Source organism: Piliocolobus tephrosceles, chromosome 1 (assembly GCF_002776525.5).
Source record: "Piliocolobus tephrosceles isolate RC106 chromosome 1, ASM277652v3, whole genome shotgun sequence".
Lineage (NCBI taxonomy): Eukaryota > Metazoa > Chordata > Mammalia > Primates > Cercopithecidae > Piliocolobus > Piliocolobus tephrosceles.
Window position 1 is genome coordinate 162,787,916 of NC_045434.1, and position 19,473 is coordinate 162,807,388.

The 19,473-nt window shown below is 38.4% G+C and overlaps 1 protein-coding gene across 9 annotated transcripts in view; it reads right to left on the reverse strand.

The window, feature by feature from the left end:
* The window catches only part of FGGY (FGGY carbohydrate kinase domain containing), a 448,924-nt gene that overhangs the window by 287,496 nt on the left and 141,955 nt on the right, over nt 1–19,473 (reverse strand). For all 9 annotated transcript variants that reach the window (XR_002725457.1, XM_023187457.1, XM_031934004.1 and 6 more), the window contains one exon: nt 2,590–2,705. Coding sequence is in view for 8 of the 9 variants with exons in the window: in XM_023187457.1 (XP_023043225.1) it covers nt 2,590–2,705 (116 nt within the window). In the remaining variant the exon portion in view is untranslated. The remainder of the gene's footprint in view (nt 1–2,589; nt 2,706–19,473) is intronic.

Consider the following 19,473-nt stretch of genomic DNA (forward strand, 5'->3'; position numbering starts at 1 on the left):
TCTCCCTGCTGATCTCTTCCTTCCTGTGTGCTTTTGATAGATGTTTAGGATTAGATAGGTAACTTGGGAATTAGTCATGTGGAACTAAAGGTCAAAATTTATTGACACAGATCAGTTTGTTGGATGATTTTATTGAACACAGATCATTTTATCAGTAGGGCTATATAATCCCCTACCCAAAAACTGTGTTTCATTTTTCTCCATCAGTTCTGAATATTAAGTCAATTTGCAGTTTCAACTGTAAAGAAATTTCTATTCAACTGTAAAGAAATTTCTACTATATTCTTTCAATGCACAAAACTATTTTTCCTTACTTTGTATAATGTTCCCAAACCAAGCCATCCAAATACCTCCTTGAAAGAAGGCATTAGGTAGTAACATTTTAGCTTTAGAAACTTGCATGTAGTTACTTAAACCCTGTAAATTTTTTCTCCTGTCCTTGAAATGCACCATATAAATGTTGCATTTGATCCTTAACTTACACTTCATAAATAATTCATTTTAAAAAAAATTCCTCCATAAGACCATCAGTTGCTGAGGTGTTCAGTTTTCGGGGAAAGCATTTATTTACTACATGGGCCCAGGAAGCCTGGTAAACGCTTGGCTAAAAGCTCCACATGGAGCAAATTATGGTAATTGTATTAATGCTCAAATCCAGGATGCTCAACGCTCAAATCTGCTAAAAGGTTTTACACTATATTGTCCACATCTTGACGGGCAATGAGGCCATTGGAAATGTTTAACACTTCATAGGGAGGCTTTTGAGATTCATTTTTCATAGTTCCAAGAATTGCTAAAGAATGTCTAGAGGTAGTTTCCAGAGGAGTTTCTGAAAGTCACAACTGAGAATAAACAGCCTCTTAAATATCTTCTACTTTGGGTTCAGACTGAAACTACAAGCTCAGGTCCCCAGAAGTGAAAATCAAAGGAAACATCACACAATTAATTTTGATAAATGGGTAAGTTTTAATTCACGTACAGCAATATTCTGCTTAATGATATGTCTCCTTAGGATATCCATTAAAAATCCATTAACTTAACAGGGAAAAAATCTAATAAAGTTACTCTGGAAATTTTCTGCTAGATTAACATTATGGACTTCAAATGAATATTTCTTGTAGATACTGCTCCATTAGCAGAGTTAATATACTAATTAAACATGTGTCATGTGTGAGGCAGGAAAGAGGAGCAGAAAAATATAACAATAATCAGAAAGTCAGAGTTGAAGTTGTACTCAACTGCCAAAGATGTTAAAATCAGTAAACATCATTAAAGATTTTTAAAGCAAAGAGTGCCAACCTCCTAGTATCAACCATCTTAATATTTTAAACAAAAAGTCACTGAAATATGAAAATATGCCATGCCCTGTGCTAGGACAGGAAATACAAAGGTAAATAAGTGAAAATCCTTACGTCAAAGAGCTCACAGTCTAGTGAGGAATCAAGATACATATACAGGTAATCAATATATATGCTAATAAAGCTATTTTCAACATACCATGGGAATATTCAGCAAAAAACAACTAATTTTTTGGAGGGCATATACATTTTACAAATCACTTAAACCATTAGGTAACTGAAGCTGAAATTTGTGTTCCAGTAAAATATAAGTTCCTTCAAGGTCCTCCCAATGGGAGAATTTCAATCCTGACTTACCATTTATTGATTCCGTGCCTGGTTAGGCAAGGTTACTAATCTCTCTGATTCTCATCTGTAAACATGCAACAGTGCTTTTGTCAGTAGTTGTGAGAAATACATAAAACAAGGTACATACAAGCACAGAGAAATGTGCTTGGGGCATAGAAGATGTACTTTACTACCCACATAAAAGGCCTTTTTACCTGTTCACAGCCTTGCCTTGTCCTGTGAACCTAATTTATAAAATTATTTTTCCAGTACTGACTGGAAGCAGTCCATACACAGCCCCTTCAGTATGCTATTCCCAAGATACTCCTTGCAAATATCTTCCTCGGTCTAGCCCAACAAATTTCTCTCTCTCTCTCTCTCTCTCTCTCTCTCTCTCTCTCTCTTCTTTTTTGCCCCCCTTCAAGACAGAGTTCTGCTCTGTCTGTTGCCCAGGCTACAGTGCAGTGGCGCCATCTCAGCTCACTGCAACCTCCTCTGCCTCCCAGGCTCAAGCAATCCTCCCACCTCGGCCTCCGGAGTAGCTGACACTATTGACACGTGCCACCATGCCAGGCTAGCATTTGTATTTTTCTTGTAGAGATGAGGTTTTGCCATGTTGCCCAGACTGGTCCTGAACTCCTGGGCTCAAACAATCTGCCTGCCTCAGCTCCCAAAGTGCTGGGATTACTGGTGTGAGCCACCACGCCTAGCGCAATTTCTGATTCTATATTTCAATGCAGATTTTCATAGCATGTATCTCCACTCAGTTCATATAAATGTTAAGGCAAGAGCCTACTAGTCATGGCCTACCCATCATAATTAACTCATTTGTCTTGGAAAAAGTAAACTTAATTCCTGTATTTTAATGCGTATAAAAACAACAAACATACAAACCACAATAACAACAAACCCACCAAGATCCTCCAGTGCACATAATCACTCTACAGATGTTTTATTCTTTTACCTATTTTGCTGTAATTATCTGCAACAAAGTCTTCCAAACCAATCATTTTCCAGAAACTGTCGTCCCAGCCTCTCTCTGCTGAGTATGTCCACTTACACACCAGGGAGCAGAGAGACCTAAGAAAACAGAAGAGATATAGAACTGATCATATGAGTGAGGCTTCCTTTATATTTTGCAAAATACCCATCCCGATATCTGCAGAGGTATTAAAGAAGTAGAATAAGCCAATGTAGATAATGACACATCCCTGCTTAGGTAAAAAGCCTTCATGGATATCTGTTAATTATGGATAGTACCTTCCTTCACTTTCAAAAGTCTCAGCCCTGGCTGGGCATGGTGGTGCACGTCTGTAATCCCAGCACTCTGGGAGGCCAAGGCAGGCAGATCACTTGAGGTCAGGAGTTGGAGACCAGCCTGGCCAACATGGTGAAACCCCATCTCTACTAAAAATACAAAATTAATCAGGTGTGGTGGTGGATGTCTCTAGTCCCAGCTACTTGGGAGGCTGAGGCAGGAGAATCGCTTGGACCCAGGAGGCAGAGGTTGCAGTGTGCCAACATCATGCCACTGCACTCAAGCCTGGGCAACAGGGTGAGACTGTCTCAAAAAAAAAAAAAAGTCTCAGTCCTTTATTTGGATCCTGATTAAACAAACTGTATGTGAATATTTGTATTTACATCTATGTTTATAAGACATTTGTGAGATAATTAGAAATTACAACCTGGCTATTTGATAAAAATTTAATTATTATGAAATTTCAGATATGATATTGGTAGTTGTGGTTATGTTAACAGAAGGCTCCTTATCATTTAGAGATACATACTGAAAATGTTTGCATAAGATGATATGGTCTCTGGAATGTGCTTTAAGTAATATGAGAAGGAGAAGTAAATGGCATGTGGCTAAGGGCAGGATTGGTCATGGGTGGTTGTTGGGACCTAGTGATGGGTTCATGGGTGTTAATTATACTACTCTCGCTACATGTTCAAAAGTTTCTATGATAAAAAAAAAAAAGTGTTTGAAGTGTCTGGTGGACATAATAAATGATACGGTCATTCCAGTCTAAAGCAATATTTAGTAGGAGGAAGACTTGAATGCTAGATGCTTTCCTTTCCAGGTTCATTTCTCATCAATTCACCCTTAATATTCTATAGTCTAACAATAAAGTCACTTGCAGTTCTCTGAAGAAAGTCATGTTCTTACGCACTTAAGTGTCTTTGCCCTAACCCCATCTGTTGGGAAAACTCATTCCAGCTTCTTCACTATGATAATTCAAACTCTTACTTAAACCTAGGCTGAGATTCCAGTTCTGGGTTAGGCACTCCTCTTCTGATATCGCAGAGCATGGATTATGTCTTCTACCATAGCCCTTATCATGCTGAGTAAGTAACTGCTTCTTTATGTTGCTCCCCTACAGCCTTGTAATCTGTTCTCCATACTGTGCCCAGGGCAAACTTTATACAATACAACATTTTATATCAGTCTCTGATTAAGATCCTTCAATTGCTACTCACTAACTTCAGGACAAAGTCCAATGCATAGCAGGGCTTAAAGAATCCTTTGTGATATAACTGTGCCACAGTCACTCTGTTCTGGCCATCCCCACCCTTGCCTTCTCATACTGCAATACTGAATTATTTGGAGTTTGCTATAGTGAGCCTTGACTTCCCATTTCCCTGTGTACTGAACCCTTTTGCTTCATTCTTCCTGGAACAGTCGTGCCCATTATGCACCTAATTCTTAGTTAGCCTTCATGACTCCGCTCAGATGGTCTTTTCTGAGGAAGACCCAATGAAGGGCAGACTGAGTGAAACGCTTCTTCTCCAAGTTCTAATCCAGACATATCCTTATCTTAATTTACCATAGCAACTGTCTTTGCCCATTCATTTCACCATCTCTCCCACTAAACCAGCAACTCCATCAGCACAGAATCAGCCTTACTCTTCTCTGTATCACAAATACCTCATTCACATTCAGGATTATGATAAGCCACAATGAATACTGACTGAATGGAAACATTAAAGAATGAATGGGTTGTCCATTACATGGTAGGTAAATGGTAAACCTGGGAGTTCATGCAATTTTAAAGATAACCCAAAACCTATCTCATAAGAACAATAGTCTAGATGTATCTCATTCAGTCATTCACATAGACTCATGCGTTCACTCACTCACTCAATAAATGTTTAGTATTCAGTTACTGTGATTCTGGCACTATGCTAGGATCCAGGAAACCAGTGGTATGCAAAATATCTAGTCCTTTGCTGTCATAGAAGCTGAAAGTTTAATTGGAGAGACAGAAATTGATCAAATAATCACAATTAAAATCATATACTAACAAATAGCTATAAATACTCTGAAGGAAGTAGAGGGAGAAATGAAAGCCTTCAGCAGAAGAACCTGACATAATCTGGTGGTAGACTGGGAGGAAATATCAAGGAGGGGTTCATGGAGGTGGTAGCACTGAGTGACGTTTAAATGTCTTTTGAAAGCCAACAAATGTCCCTTATCATTAATGATTTTTTTAGATGTGGCACAGATCGCAGAACACGTTGAGCTATGCTAAGTGGCATAAATATACTGAAGAAATGCTAACACTTATAGAAACATGCCAAATTATTCACCTTTTTTAAGCAACATACATTGTTAATAAGTAGAGAAGATAGCCCACCTATGTAACATGTTCTAAAGAGTATACAATACGCTAATTCCTCCTGGCATGACATCTGAAATTCCAATTTTTGGGGAGGTATGATAGCTCCCTGGCAAGATTAATATTGAGGAGCAAAAAGCAGTATAGAAGGATTGTTTCCAATGATCCAATCACATAGGGTAACTCCTCAATCCCTAGATGTCCCCATTCTTATCTGTAGAGCACTGTGACTCTACTTTGACTTTTCCTTCCATCTTAATGGATTATTACTCCTTTCACTTATCCTTGTCTGCTTGGTAAACTCCAAGTCGTCCTTATGGTCCAGTTCCAGTGTCAGCTCCTCTGTGAAATTTCTCCGCTACCTCCAAGATAAACTCATGGCTCTCTCTCTTGAGGTACCATTGTAAGTTTAAAATATTGCACTATATTTCTCAACAGCTGATAAAGGCTGAGTTCGTGGCCCCAACTCTTCATCTCTCCACATACCCATGCTCTTTGCCATGTAACTTTGTAGTACTGCACCCTCCTCCTCCTGTCCCCCACACTGTAGGCAGGGCTTCCTTTCCTACCTCTGATTCTGATTCCTTACCTCTGACTTCTGATTCTGTCACATGACTGAATTTAGCCAAAATAAGGAAGCAGAAGTAACTGCATGCCAGTTCTGAGTCTAAGCCTCAAGAGATTCTATGTGTTTCTGCTTGCTCTCTTGCACCTCTGGCACTGCCATGAGATCATTCTAGGCTAGTCCACTGGTCCCATGAGGAGGATAAGAGAAACATGGAGCAGGGCAATAGCCAGTTGAGCTCAATCTGGATCAAATACCTCCAGACTGTCTTCGATCAATGTGGATCAGTCAGCCAAGACCCCAGTGAGTGAGTCCAACTGAGACCAGAAGGATTGCCTAGCATAGCACAGCCTAAATGAGCTGTCCATGAATCAAATAAATGATTACTGTATTAAATTAACAAGCATTGGTTGTGGTTCATAATACAGCAATAGTTAAAAAACTCAACACTTCACAGCGTAACTGTTTTTCCAAGCAGATTTTTTCCCCAATAAAGGGAAAGTTAGGGATGTCTTGGCCTTTACAAGAAGTTAAAATAAGAGAGTATGCCTGGAGTGAAGATGACTACAGAAGTTTTATGGCTACAGATGCCTCTGGCAACTACCTCCTTCATCAGGATTATTCAAACAACATTAGGGTCCAATTCATTGAGTCTCTTTAAATCAAACTGATGGGTAATATGGATGTGCTATTAAGCAGCAGAACTGGTAAAGTTTAGTGAGTACGACCGAAGCCACAGGTACTCCAAAACTCTCCAGGAGAGAGAGAAAATATAGGATTTTGTTTATACTGTTAGTGGGTAAAGGCAAGGTACTAGTAGCAGAACAAAGGGCTTACCCCTCCCTGAGTCTTCTATTAAGACCAGTTTTGACATTTCCTGAAGTGTTTTAGCAACTTGCCCTCTTTGGATAACTATTCACCTTTAGGCAAGCTGTACCTACTAGTCACCCCCACCCAAAGGCATAGGGGCCTTACACAGTCAGGGCTACACTGGCAGTCTGAGTTGCTTCTAAGATTGGCAGCCAGAGAGAAGTGCTGCTTCCACCAAGGGTACTCTAAGAGGAAAGAAGGGGCCACTTGCTGTTGGCCGATTGGGTGACTGCCAGCCAAAGTGACAGGGCAGGAACTGCTGTACCTTTCACTGCTTCCAGATTTGTTAATGCAGAATGGATTCTAAAAACTTCTATGAAAGGCAAAATAGCATTTATCAATGAGTAGGCCAAACAAAAACAGTAACTAACTTAATGGGACTAGTTCACCTGAGAGATCCCATAGAGCATCTATAAGAGGCAAGTCCCACAGAAGTAGAAATGATGAAAAATATGGTAGAATATTTCAATGATGAAAACAATGAGGAATCAGAAGAATGCAAAAAACACTTTCTGGAAGCATAAACACTGATTTTAAGTTTAAAATTTGCACAGAAGAACTGAAAAATCACTGACATTAACAAAAATCAAATTAATGCTCTGGAAGACCAAGTAAATGAAATATCTTACTACAAGTAGCAAAGATACAAAGAGATTGACATAATGATGGAAGAGATAAGAGGCTTGGAGGACAGATTTCAGAAGCCTAACATGAGATTCCAGAACATATTTTCTTTTTAAAGAGAGAGAAAAGGAATGAAAAAAAAAAAGAAAAGAACAGATGAAGGAGATATTATAATTAAATGAATACAGTGCTAGGTATTTTATTATACTGAACTGAAGTAAGATTCAAGCCCACAGATTAAAAGTCTCATTAAGTCTAGGAAGTAAATCCAGGAAACACTTGAGTAAACAGAAAATTATACAAGTAAACAGAAAATTATACAAGAGAGAAAGAATAGGTTTCTTACAAAGGATTCATCCTAGCTAAGGGAATTCTCATCTACAACTCTGGAATGTAGAAGACACTGGAATAATGTATAAACTATTAAGAGAAACTGATTAAAGAATCCTATACCCAGACAAAATATTGTTCAGCTGTCAGGGAGAAAAAAAAAAAAAAAAAAAAAACATTTTCAACACACAAGGATTCAAAAAGTAAACTTCTCATAAGCACTCTCTGAGAGTAATACTTGAGAAACAGTATAACCAAATAACAATTGATTTGGAGCACCTTTCTCAATATGGTGGAAATCAAAGACTAGAAGAACCAGTAGACACTGAACCCTCTCTCACTCTCTGTATGTGTCTCTTTCATGCATGTATGTATATATATGCATGTGTGTGCATAATATGCTTAAACATATATATATGCATAAAAATATACGCATATACATATTTAAATCTAAGTGGATAATAATGTAAGCAGGAATCTGTAATACTGAGTTTTCTTAAAACACAATAGGCCTGTTATTCTACAAAAAAAAAAAAAAGAAAAGAAAACGAAAAAACTTAGTCTGGAACTGAAAATAAACATTAAGTAAGCAAATATTAAGCAGGAGTCTAGAGAAGGGGTACACAGAAAACGTTCCTTGAAATGCATATACATGTTTAGGCAGAACATAAGTTTATTGTTGGTTCTAAGGAATGAGAATGTAACCACTAGTAGAAACAAAAAACTTAGTAGAACTGTCAAAGTAACAAAGAATAAAGAAAAAAATTATCAAGCCAGTGAAACCAATAAACCACACAAAACAAAAAGGAAAGGGAATGAGGAGTGATGTAATATAAATAGAAAACAAAATAAGATGGAAGAAATAAGGTCAATTATCTCAATTTCATCAAATGTGAATGGGCTGAATTCCACAACCAGTTAAAAGATAAGATTAATCATACTGTCGTTAAAATTAAGCTATACCTTGTTTATAATTCAGTTTTTAAAAATGTGATACAGTTTTCTTTCAAAAATGTTCTACAAAAACATAACATAAAAACAAAAAAAATTTAAATGACAATGTAAGTATCAAAGTAGAATCAAGATTAAAAATATTAAACAAGGAAAAGAAGAATATTTCATAATGACAAAATGCTCAGTCCAAGAAAACTACCATTCATAATATTTTATGAACCAAACAATGTAATATGAAATATATGAAACAAGAGCTTCTAAAATTTAAAAAGCATTTGAAAAAAGACAATTCTATTTAAAGATGTTATTGTACTTTCAGAACGTGAAGAGACATGTAAACTATAAGAGTAATAATAGCTATTATTATTACCACTGGGAAATTAAAGGGTATCAATGCAATCAACAAACTCAATTCTGTATATTCACATAGGAGGATGGAGAAGGAGAACATTTTATAATTGAAGTGAAACTACATGGGCTAAAGATACCAAATGGAAATGTGAACCCACACAAAGGAATGAAGAGTATCAGAACTGCTAAAATGTGAGCAAATATAAGTGACATAAATTTTCCATTTTAAATTTCTTTAAAAAATAATTGACTTTAAATCTTTATACAATCCAATGCATGAACAAATCATATGAAAATAATAGCACAAATCACAGGAAGATATGAAAGTGTATTATATATAATGAGGGATTAAAATTATTTTAAGGTCAACTGTGATAAGTGAAAGATGCATATTAAAAACTGGTAAAAAAGAGGTAAAACTTTTTGGAGATAAAATGGAATGCTAAGAAATATTTAAGTAATCTGGAGAAGACAGGAAAAGAGAATAATTATATAGAATATATGGGACACAGAAAAAGAAAATAGATTAAAACCCAACCAATAAATGTAAATGACCTAAAATCTTCAATGCGAAGGCAGAGATCATAAAGCTGAATACAAATAAAAACCAACTATATGGAGTTTAAAAGAAACTTATTTTATTTTTTAGAGAAGAGCACTCTGTTGCACAGGCTAGAGTGTAGCAGCATGATCAGAGCTCACTGCAGCCTTTAACTATGGAGCTTAAGGAATCCTCCCACCTCAGCCTCCTGAGTAGCTGAGACTATAAGCACACACCACCATTCCCAGATTACTTTTTCTTTTTTTATTTTTTAGAGATGGGGGTTTTGCTATGTTGCTGAGGCTGGTCTCTATCTACTGGCCTCAAGCAATCATCCTGCCTCAGTTTTGTGAATAGCTGGGATTACAGGTGTGAGGTGAGCCACAGTGCCTGGATAAAAACAAAACAAAACAAAACAAACAAGCAAACAAAAAACACTTATTTTCAACATAAAAATACAAGATAAAGAGTAAAAAGATGCAAAAATATGGCATGCAGGCTGGGCACGGTGGCTCACGCCTATAATCCCAGCACTTTGGGAGGCTGAGGTGGGTGGATCACAAGGTCAGAAGTTCGAGACCAGCCTGACCGACATGGTGAAAACCTGTCTCTACTAAAAATACAAAAAAAATTAGTCAGGCGTGGTAGTGTGTGCCTGTAATCCCAGCTAGTCAGGAGGCTGAGGCAGGAGAATTGCTTGAACCTGGGAGGCGGAGGTTGCAGTGAGCCGAGATTGTGCCATTCCACTCCAGCCTGGATGACAGAGCAAAACTCAGTCTCAATAAATAAATAAATAAATAAGGCATGCAGATACTAATAATTAATAAGCTGAGGTGGCTATATTAATATCAAAATAGACTTCAGAACAAGAAATGTTACCAGGAATAAACAAGTATATTACATATTGAGAAAAGGATCAATTCACCAAAAAGACTCATAAAGAAGAAATCATAATTTTTAGAAAGGTAACTTGAATTCAGCTAAAATTAAATCTTTTCTTCTCTTGTTTTGGCCTACCACTAGCAAACATGTAATGCAAGAACTGTATATGAAATCAAGGATTCATGACAGAATGTGGTCACCTAAAGCTCCCCTTGTTTTATAGGTTTGCCTGAAATTCCAGTGGTCTCAGCAGCCCATGGTGATGAAAGGATCTGGCCCACTAAAGGAGTCCAGAACTGTGGACTATTTTAGGCGTCAGTGTGTATAAGTGGGGAAGACCAGGAGGCACTGAAGGATCTATCTCATTATCACAAAATAATGTTAATATTTTATTTTATTTGTTTCATTTCTTGATGCTCTATCTGGCCTTCTGGAAATTTCAGTATATAAGGTCAGGTCACAACCTCCCAGAGCAGGGTCCATATCTGCCTTTTTCATCCAGTTATGTGGATGAGTAAGCACAATGCTACTCCAGCAAATTTTGAGAGCTCAATGCATGTTAATTAAGTGAATGAATAAAAACCTTCAGATCGCAGTTACAGAAGGAAGCTTTCAGGTTCCTAATCACTTTTTAATTGCTTCTATTATAAAGCCTAGATCTTTAGATACTGCTCTGTATGCAGGCTGGAGAAGAGACAAAAATTAGACTCCTGGAGTGCCCAGAGGCAGTAGCAAGCAAAACACTGGGCTCCTTGCATAGACCATTTATCTCAATGGGACCAGGAGAGCTTTTGGACAATGCTCTCCTGGTTTTGCCTACCTCACATTCCTCCCATCACCTACTGCCCAAGACACAAATGCATGCCAGATCTCTAGTAGACCTTCTTTCCTATTTCAAAAAGTATAAAAACAAAAAGAGGCTTCTGATTAAAGATGCCAGCTTGACTACACATGTTAACCTCTGAGCCCTTTAAAAAATTCCAACAAAATGGCTGTACAAGAATGTTTCAAAGAGGCAAAAACCCACAATGAGAACAGGATAGAAGATGACAGCATCAAAAATCTAAAAGCCAAAAACCATGGTAGTAGTAACTCTCTTGGTAGACTTGAGAAAGGTAAAACCAGCAGCAGGAAAAATCCACAAGCAAAATGATTACTCTCCAGAGACCCAAAAAGTTCAGGAGGTGGTGGCGCTCACCACCCCTGAAAGTGAGGATAAAAGTGAGGCTAAAAACAGCAAGATGGTACAAAAAGTTTGTTTAGGAAGTAAATAGATCCCATGTGACCTCACTATGAGCAATCAGGGTACTACTTCTCCCACACTATGGAGGAAGAGTACTAAGGTCCAATGTATTAGTCCATTTTCACACTGCTGATAAAGACATACCTGAGACTGGGTAATTTATAAAGAAAAAGAGGTTCAATAAACTCATAGTTCCACATGGCTGGGGAGGCCTCACAATTATGGTAGAAGGTAAAAGGCACATCTTATATGGCAGCAGACAAGAGAGAAGGAGAACCAAGTGAAGAGGGTTTCCCCCTTATAAAACCATCCAATCTCATGAGACTTATTCACTACCACAAGAACAGTAGAAGGAGAAACTGCCCCCATGATTCAATTATTTCCCATTGGGTCCCTCCCATAACACATGGGAACTACCGGAGCTACAAGTCAAGATGAGATTTGTGTAGGGACACAGCCAAACCATATCATCCACCTTCAGAGAGGTGCGGTAAAAGGCCCAGGTAAGCATAGAGTATCTTGACAAAAACAGACTGATTCAGTATCTGCTTTATTGCAGGCCAGTCCTCAAGCTCCTTTCCCCGACTCAGCTCCCGGAGCTTTGGCTGCTAGGTTCACACCCTGAATATTTATTTTTGGGGAATCTGACCAGAAAAAAGAAAAGATATAAGGCTAATTGGGAGAGCAGAGGGTATAGCGAAAATAGCCCAGCCAGATCACTCTAACCTTAGGAGGATTAAAATGAGGGAATATAAGTAAAGCTACTATAATCAGCATCTGTGTTTTCATCATCTTTACTTTCAATCAGAAAATAGTTACTGAAGATATTTCCCTCTATATACATATCAGAGTTTTCCTAGGCAGGTAGGAGCATCCAGACTCTATCAGAAACAAAGCAAAAGGGTCACCAAAATCCCAGCCAGAGACCATGAAGTAGCCTCAGCACAAACAAGAAGAACTTTTTATTCTCCTGCTTTTACTCAGAGCAAGGCGCACATCAAAAGCACATGCCTGCTGAGTTCCAGGGGCCTGATCATTCTCATGCATTTCTCCACCAAGATTTTATAAAAATGAAGCCGGCGCTGCTGCATTATTTATACGCAGCTCACTGTACTGACATTGCCAGGCCCCCACTTTCAAGGGAAACCTTTTGTTCTCTGCTTAGGGAAGGCTGAACCTGGAGAGTCTCAATCGAACCAGCTAGTGAAGAACAGAATAATTAGAGCTGAGAGTGAGGATAAATTACCAAGATATTCCTGGCTGCAGCCTTTGGTACATCACAGGCCTCTGATGGCTCTGTTTTTCCAAGCCATGCAACAGACTGAATTACCAGCCCTGAAGATACAGCTTGTGGGGAGATAAAATGACTTGGATTGGATTGCTAATTGTATCAACAAAGAGACCAAGAAGGCCTTAATTTCTGAAGAAATACCGCTGCACCAATCGCAGCAGCTTCTGTTAAAGAGCTGTCAGATTTCAGACCTGTTACTATTGGCTCTGTACTTCATCAAGACTTGCTGACAGGCCCGTGACAGGCCGAAATAATATATGCAATGATGCAACACAGGGCAATATTAAATTGCCTTTTCGGTCAGACTTGCCGATAACATGATTCAAACGTGGCCATGACAATATGGGGAGCATGAAAGAACTGAATAAATAATCGAGTTGAGGGAATTTTCCCATGCCACCAAAAGAAAGAGATCTAAGAGTCAGAAAACAAAAGATCTTAAAGTTGCCACCAAAATATTCCAAGACTGCGATGAAGCCTCTGGATTCACAGATTTGAATCTGTCCCCTAAAAAATAAGGACGGTAATAATTAGAGGCAATAAGAGAGAAGGGAGGAAAGGAAAGAAAACAAGTGACAGCTTATTTAGTCCCTATTATACGCCAGGCATTATGTAAAGGAATTTTATGTGTTACCGAATATCACAACAAACCTGTGAGGATACTATTATTAGTATTTCCATTTCACAGAAGAGAATACTGAGGCTCAGAAGGTTAAGTCGTTGGAGGTTATATCATTAGGAAAGAGGAGGACAGAAGTTCAAAACCTGCCCTGATCAATTAAAAGTCCATGCTTGTTAACTACATACTTATTCAGGCCCACTCAGGGAAAGATATTTACAAAACATTGCAAAGGCCAGTTACTCCAAGTGAAAAAGTACAGTAATTTTGAGGTATTTAATTTCTCATGTTTATCTTGTCTATTATCTCCTTTTCTTAACAAAGGAAAAATATGAAAATAAAACAGATGAAAGAGCTCAAGAAACGCAGAGCTGTAGGAAGCAGAGCTGGCTGCCTTAGGTTTGCGATGAGGATGTTCTGGTAAAAAAAAAAAAAAGGGTGTTCGGGAGATGCGTGCCATAGGCAAAGACACAGGGACAGCAATGAGATGTTCTCTCAAGTTGGGAAAATGAGGTCTGGTTTTGAGAGTTCAGCTGTAAAGTCATTCCATAATGAGCAAGAGTAAAATATCCAAAATTATCAAAGCAAACAAACAAACAAACAAACAAAAACAATGGCTTCCAGAACATTCAGAGCTCACAGGAACCATACTGAAAGCATTCAGATGGTTAAAGAAAGAATGTGTCAGGAGGATGATTAGGCTGCAGGAGACCAGAAAAAGAGGAAGAAGCAGAATTCGAAGCAGAGGCAAGTACAGAGCAGGGAGGAGGAGGACTGCGCCAGGTGGAAAGAACTTCATGTGCCCAGGGCTGGAAGTTAGGCAGCAAGGGGCCACACCCGTGTCAGCAAGAGCCTTGCTGTGCATACCTCAGAAGCTGAGTGTTGCCCTGGCATGAATAAAAAAAGCAAAAGAGCCATTTATTTCCCTCCTCCCTCTCTATATCTCTCCTTCCAAAAATATTTATTAAGCTCCTACTATGTACCAGGCATAGATATTATCTCTTCCCTCATGGAGCTTAGAGTCTGGTAAGAGAGAAAAATCTATGAAGAGCTCACTCTAACAATCACTATGAAGGATAAGTATAATGAAGAAATATTATAGGGCGTCCATAGAGCTTATGGTATCAAAGGACATGTAAAAAGATAGGGAGAGATCTGTTAAAGGATACACAATTACAGCTAGGTAGGAGAAATAAATTCTGTTCTATACCAGCGGTCCCCAGCCTTTTGGGTACCAAGAGCCAGTTTTGTGGATGACAATTTTTCCAGGGGTAGGGGGTCAGGAGGATGGTTTCAGGGTGAAATTGTGCCACCTCAGATTATCAGGCATTAGATTCTCATAAGGAGCGTGCAACTTAAGATCCCTCACAGGCGCAGTTCACAACAGGGTTCCCGTTCCTTTGAGGAGCTAATGCCACTGCTGATCTGACAGGAGGTGATGCTCAGGTGGTAATGCTCACTAGCCCACCACCCACCTCCTACTGTGCAGCCAGATTCCTAATAGGCTACAGACCAGTACCTGTATAATACATTATTGTTAACCCTAGTCATCCTACAGTGGTATAGAACCCCATGGGGTTGGGGAACCCTGTTCTATACCACTGTAAGATGACTACAGTTAACAACAATGTATTATATAGTTTCTATTCACTAGAAAGAGGATATTAAACATTCCCAACACAAAGAAATGAAAAAGGCTTCAGATGGATATGCTAATTAATCTGATCATTATGCATTATATGTATGGAAACATCGCTATGTACCTCATGAATATGTACAATTATTATTTGACAATTAAAAATAAAGTTTAAATTTAAAAAAAAATCTCTACTTTGCTTTAGATTCCTTCATTAAGGGAGCAAAGACCTGGGGTCAAGGGTTTCCATGAAGCATCTGTCTACTCCTACAGTTTTCAATGGCAGACCCTGTGGCTAGAGGCCATTAAAATGGGGCTGCCTTGTGATGGCAACATCTTCAGACCCCCAGCCCTTGGGTTTGCTCCTGCCTTTCCCCTGGCCTCTTCTCTATTCTAGTAAAGTTGCATTTCTCACTCAATTACTTCAGGCTTATTCTGGCTTCTTGGACCTGAGGCTTGATCTCAGCCTTTGCCTCTGGCCATCTGAAGACTCACTAGTTCTTCTGAACCCCTTTGCTTCATGGTCGCATGCCATGGTCACATGGCTTCCTCTGCAAGGTCTACCCTAGTGTATATATGAGGTTATTGGTACCAAGACCTATTCCCAATCATAACTATTTCCCAGTGTCACTCAGAAGAGAAAGAAAACATACATACCTATCTCAGTCTGACTCAGATAGGACAACATTTCTAAACATTTTATAAGCTCCAATATTAAAATACCTCTTCCAGTGTCAACTCATTTCGGCCTATCCAATTATGGGACAACACAGTGTGTATCAATAAGCACAGTGGTGTCTATATAATCCTTATCTTCCAACATTCTTCAGTCTTGATGGCATTCCTGACTTGCCATTTGTTAAGTTCAGTACTGAGCTGACCTAAAGTTATCTAAAGTGTGCATAATCGGTAAGCCTGGGATCTAGTGTTACAGACAAGAAATAAGTGAAAAACAGCAAAGCTATTCTAAAGCCACTAGTTCGGGTGTGGGGAGCAAGGAAAAGCAAGTTATTATATTAATATATGGTCATCCAAGGCTGCTCTGCCTTAAAGAGATAATGTATGATTCCTGGCAAAGGATAAAAGAGAACAGACTGAAATAATGTCTACCAATTGGCCTAGTGCATTTCAATTCTTTTTGGCTATTAGGGCCCTTTATGATTAATTTCTGGCCTCTGGAGCATCTAAAAAAATCATATTAACTTGAGAATATTCTTCAATGTAAATAAGCACATGAACAAATTGTAAAACAAATATTTCTTTGATAAGCTAGGATTGTCTCCACAAATTCTCAGTAATAAATAATACTATGCCATGGTGTAGCACAGTACCTAGCAAGCTGTGGTCACTCAACAAATATGCTTTATCTTTTATGAGACACTGACAACTCTAAGAGGTACTGAAAAGCATTATCATTTCCCTCATACTAAAGATCCTAAACTGCTCTCCTTGATTTTGCTCAGTGACCGCATCTGCAGATATTTGATACCTCAACCCCCTGAAAATATTTAGCAGATCTTAGGGTTCTAGTCTTCTGTTTCTATCAATTTTGGTTTAGGGTCTAGAAATGATGCCACTCTTTTCCCATAGTGCAAAATATAAAAGCGCTGGAAGAATTCTTTCCCTCTTCCTATTCCTATCTTTGTCAGGCCCTGTCATCATGACAACGGCCATAAGTGAAGGGCACCACTTCACATAAGTGAAGGTGATGCTGTTCTCAGATATGATGTCAACTGTCCCATCACCCAAGGAACGACCTACTCACATACCTCTCAGAGCTGAGAATTTTAACATGAACAGTATCCCTTTGACACAAAGCAGAGTCAGACTAAGATTTCCCACACAAGACAAAGAGGTAAAAACATTAAAAGGAAGTTGGTGAAGTAGAAGTATATACCTGAAGATTTCGTAGCTTTCAAGATGCCCTGTCTCTAAGAAAGTAGGAAAAGAGGGAAAGGAAACAGAAATGGAAAACAAAAACAAAAACAAACAGGAAAATGGCCTTAAAATTAGGTTTTCAACATCTTTCAGGGATCAGATCCAGAAACTGCCAGAAACAATACATCAGCTCTTCAGAAGGAGGATACATTCAGACTTGCTATTAAGGTCAAAAACATGACAATTTTGTGACAGCCATTTAAGAAATTCTTGTATATATTATCTGGCCTCAAGGGATTAACAGTCTGTTGGCAGAAGACAGCACCATATTATTTAGCTAATACGGGTAGAGCTAGAGTTGGTACTAAACAATTAGCTGCAGAGTCCATGCCTTTAACAACTATACAAACGACCTCTAGAAACATACCCTATGCATGATTGGTGAATTTCATGAGTGAAATACAAGATATTTAAGAGAAACAACAGAGGAAGAGGGCAACTCTACCTGGGAATATTAAGGAAGCTTCACTTAGGAGTAGCAGTTTGAACTGTGAGTCCTGAAATATGAGTAGGAGTTCACCAGGTGGACAAAGGTTGTGGAGGATACATTTCAGGCAGTGGACCAAGGCATTCAGTTCAAGCATAATCCTGCCTCCAGATGTGAAATGGAATAACTGATCTCCTAAAGACTCTTCCAGACTTTTAGATTTTAGTGCTGCTATGAAGAAGGCATTACAGAGTACAGTTTGGATCAGACATGGTGAAGCCATCATTCACTAGTGAGTAAGATATCCTCCTTGCTCTTCATTTTCTTCATCTCTTAAGAAGGGTAATAGTAGTAATTAACTCATAAATTCATTAAAAGGTTAAGTGCTGGGTTAATTCACATAGCACATGCCCAATAAAAAGCAGCTGTTCTTGTTCCCATTGTTTTCCTCAGCATCATCATCATCTCTTAGCTACTTCTGAGAAAGAAAATACTAAAAAAGAAATGTTCAAATGAAAACCCACTTTAAGACACTAAGAACACTACAGGGAACTGAGATGGGTTGTCAGCTAATTTGATAGCCATTATCTGAACTAAACTAAATGAAATATGACATAAGCAATCCAGTTCAGCTTGCTCAAGTCAACACAAAATTGAGTTAAGAATCAAATTCTTGGTTCATATCTTGAATTTGCAAACCAATACTGGGGCCAAACTGTGCCCTCCTGCACAGTTAGAAGCAAAACCACTTAGAATGCTCTAGCCATTCACAGAGAGATTCACTGATTCCCAAACACATTTCTGCCAGCACTCAGCATGGCACCACAGAAAGACAGAGGTGAGTACTGAGTCTTCTCCCTTGATTAGCTCGGAGGGTAGATGGGAAAATAGACAAATGGAGGAAATACAAAAAGTATTGTAAGAAAGTTTTAAATGTGGGTACATATATAAAGCTTTATGGGAGCACAAAGGCTACAGAAATTAGCTCTATGGAGGTTCTGGGAACTTCAATAAACAAATACCAGAGAAAAACGCAAAACGTCCTTAAAGTGTGCATCCCGAGGAACCTAGGATAGAATACTGAAGTTTTCCCTTGTTTGCCTGTTCTCTGGCTGAAACAAACCCAGTGTCTGGAATGGGTCACGCTTCCATTCACTTCTGTACTTGGTCATGCACTCCTGAAACATCTTCATCTTTCTTAACCTTGGTAAATCCTAATCACCTTCTGGTGTCAATTCCTCTGGGAATTCATCCAAAGGTGTGTTATTTGCCCCTCCACTGTGCCTTAATTGCTTCCTATCATAGCACTTATTACATTATGATCACCTGCTAAATTATTTCTCTCTCCCATACTACACTGCACACTAGATGCAGGAATGGTACATCCTGCATTTTAGTCTTCCTAGTAAGAAGGACACATTGTAGATGTTTAATATTTACTGAATCAATAGTTATCACTGATCTCTTCTTTGACCTACTACCACATACATAAATATCTATTTTATTTTTGCATAGAAAGTCTACTATGAGTGTTGAACTGGAGCTCTACCTTTGTGACTCAGTCCATAAATTTAGTTTTTAAATGAGTTCATATTAAAAACAAACAAAACCACCCACAAACAAAAGAGATCAGAGGCCCCCACTCAAATGTAAATCAATATGCTTGCCAAACTAAATGACGAAAGGAAGCTGCCTGCTTGCTATCCTTTTTAATTTGTAAGAAGGAGCTTTGTGGGGTTTCTCAAATATGAAAAGATAAAAGTGCACTTGGAGTGTACATGCTCCTTTTTTATCTCCTTTAGAATTACCATGTGTTTTTCTAATTGAGAGAACTCTTAGGGCTTATTTAAAAACCAGATATGAGAGAAAAAAAAATAAAAAACATGGCCTAAATTCAATCTAATTCTCTTGTGTATCATTTCCGTTTTTTTTTTTTTTTTTTGAACCTTGCAAAACAGTT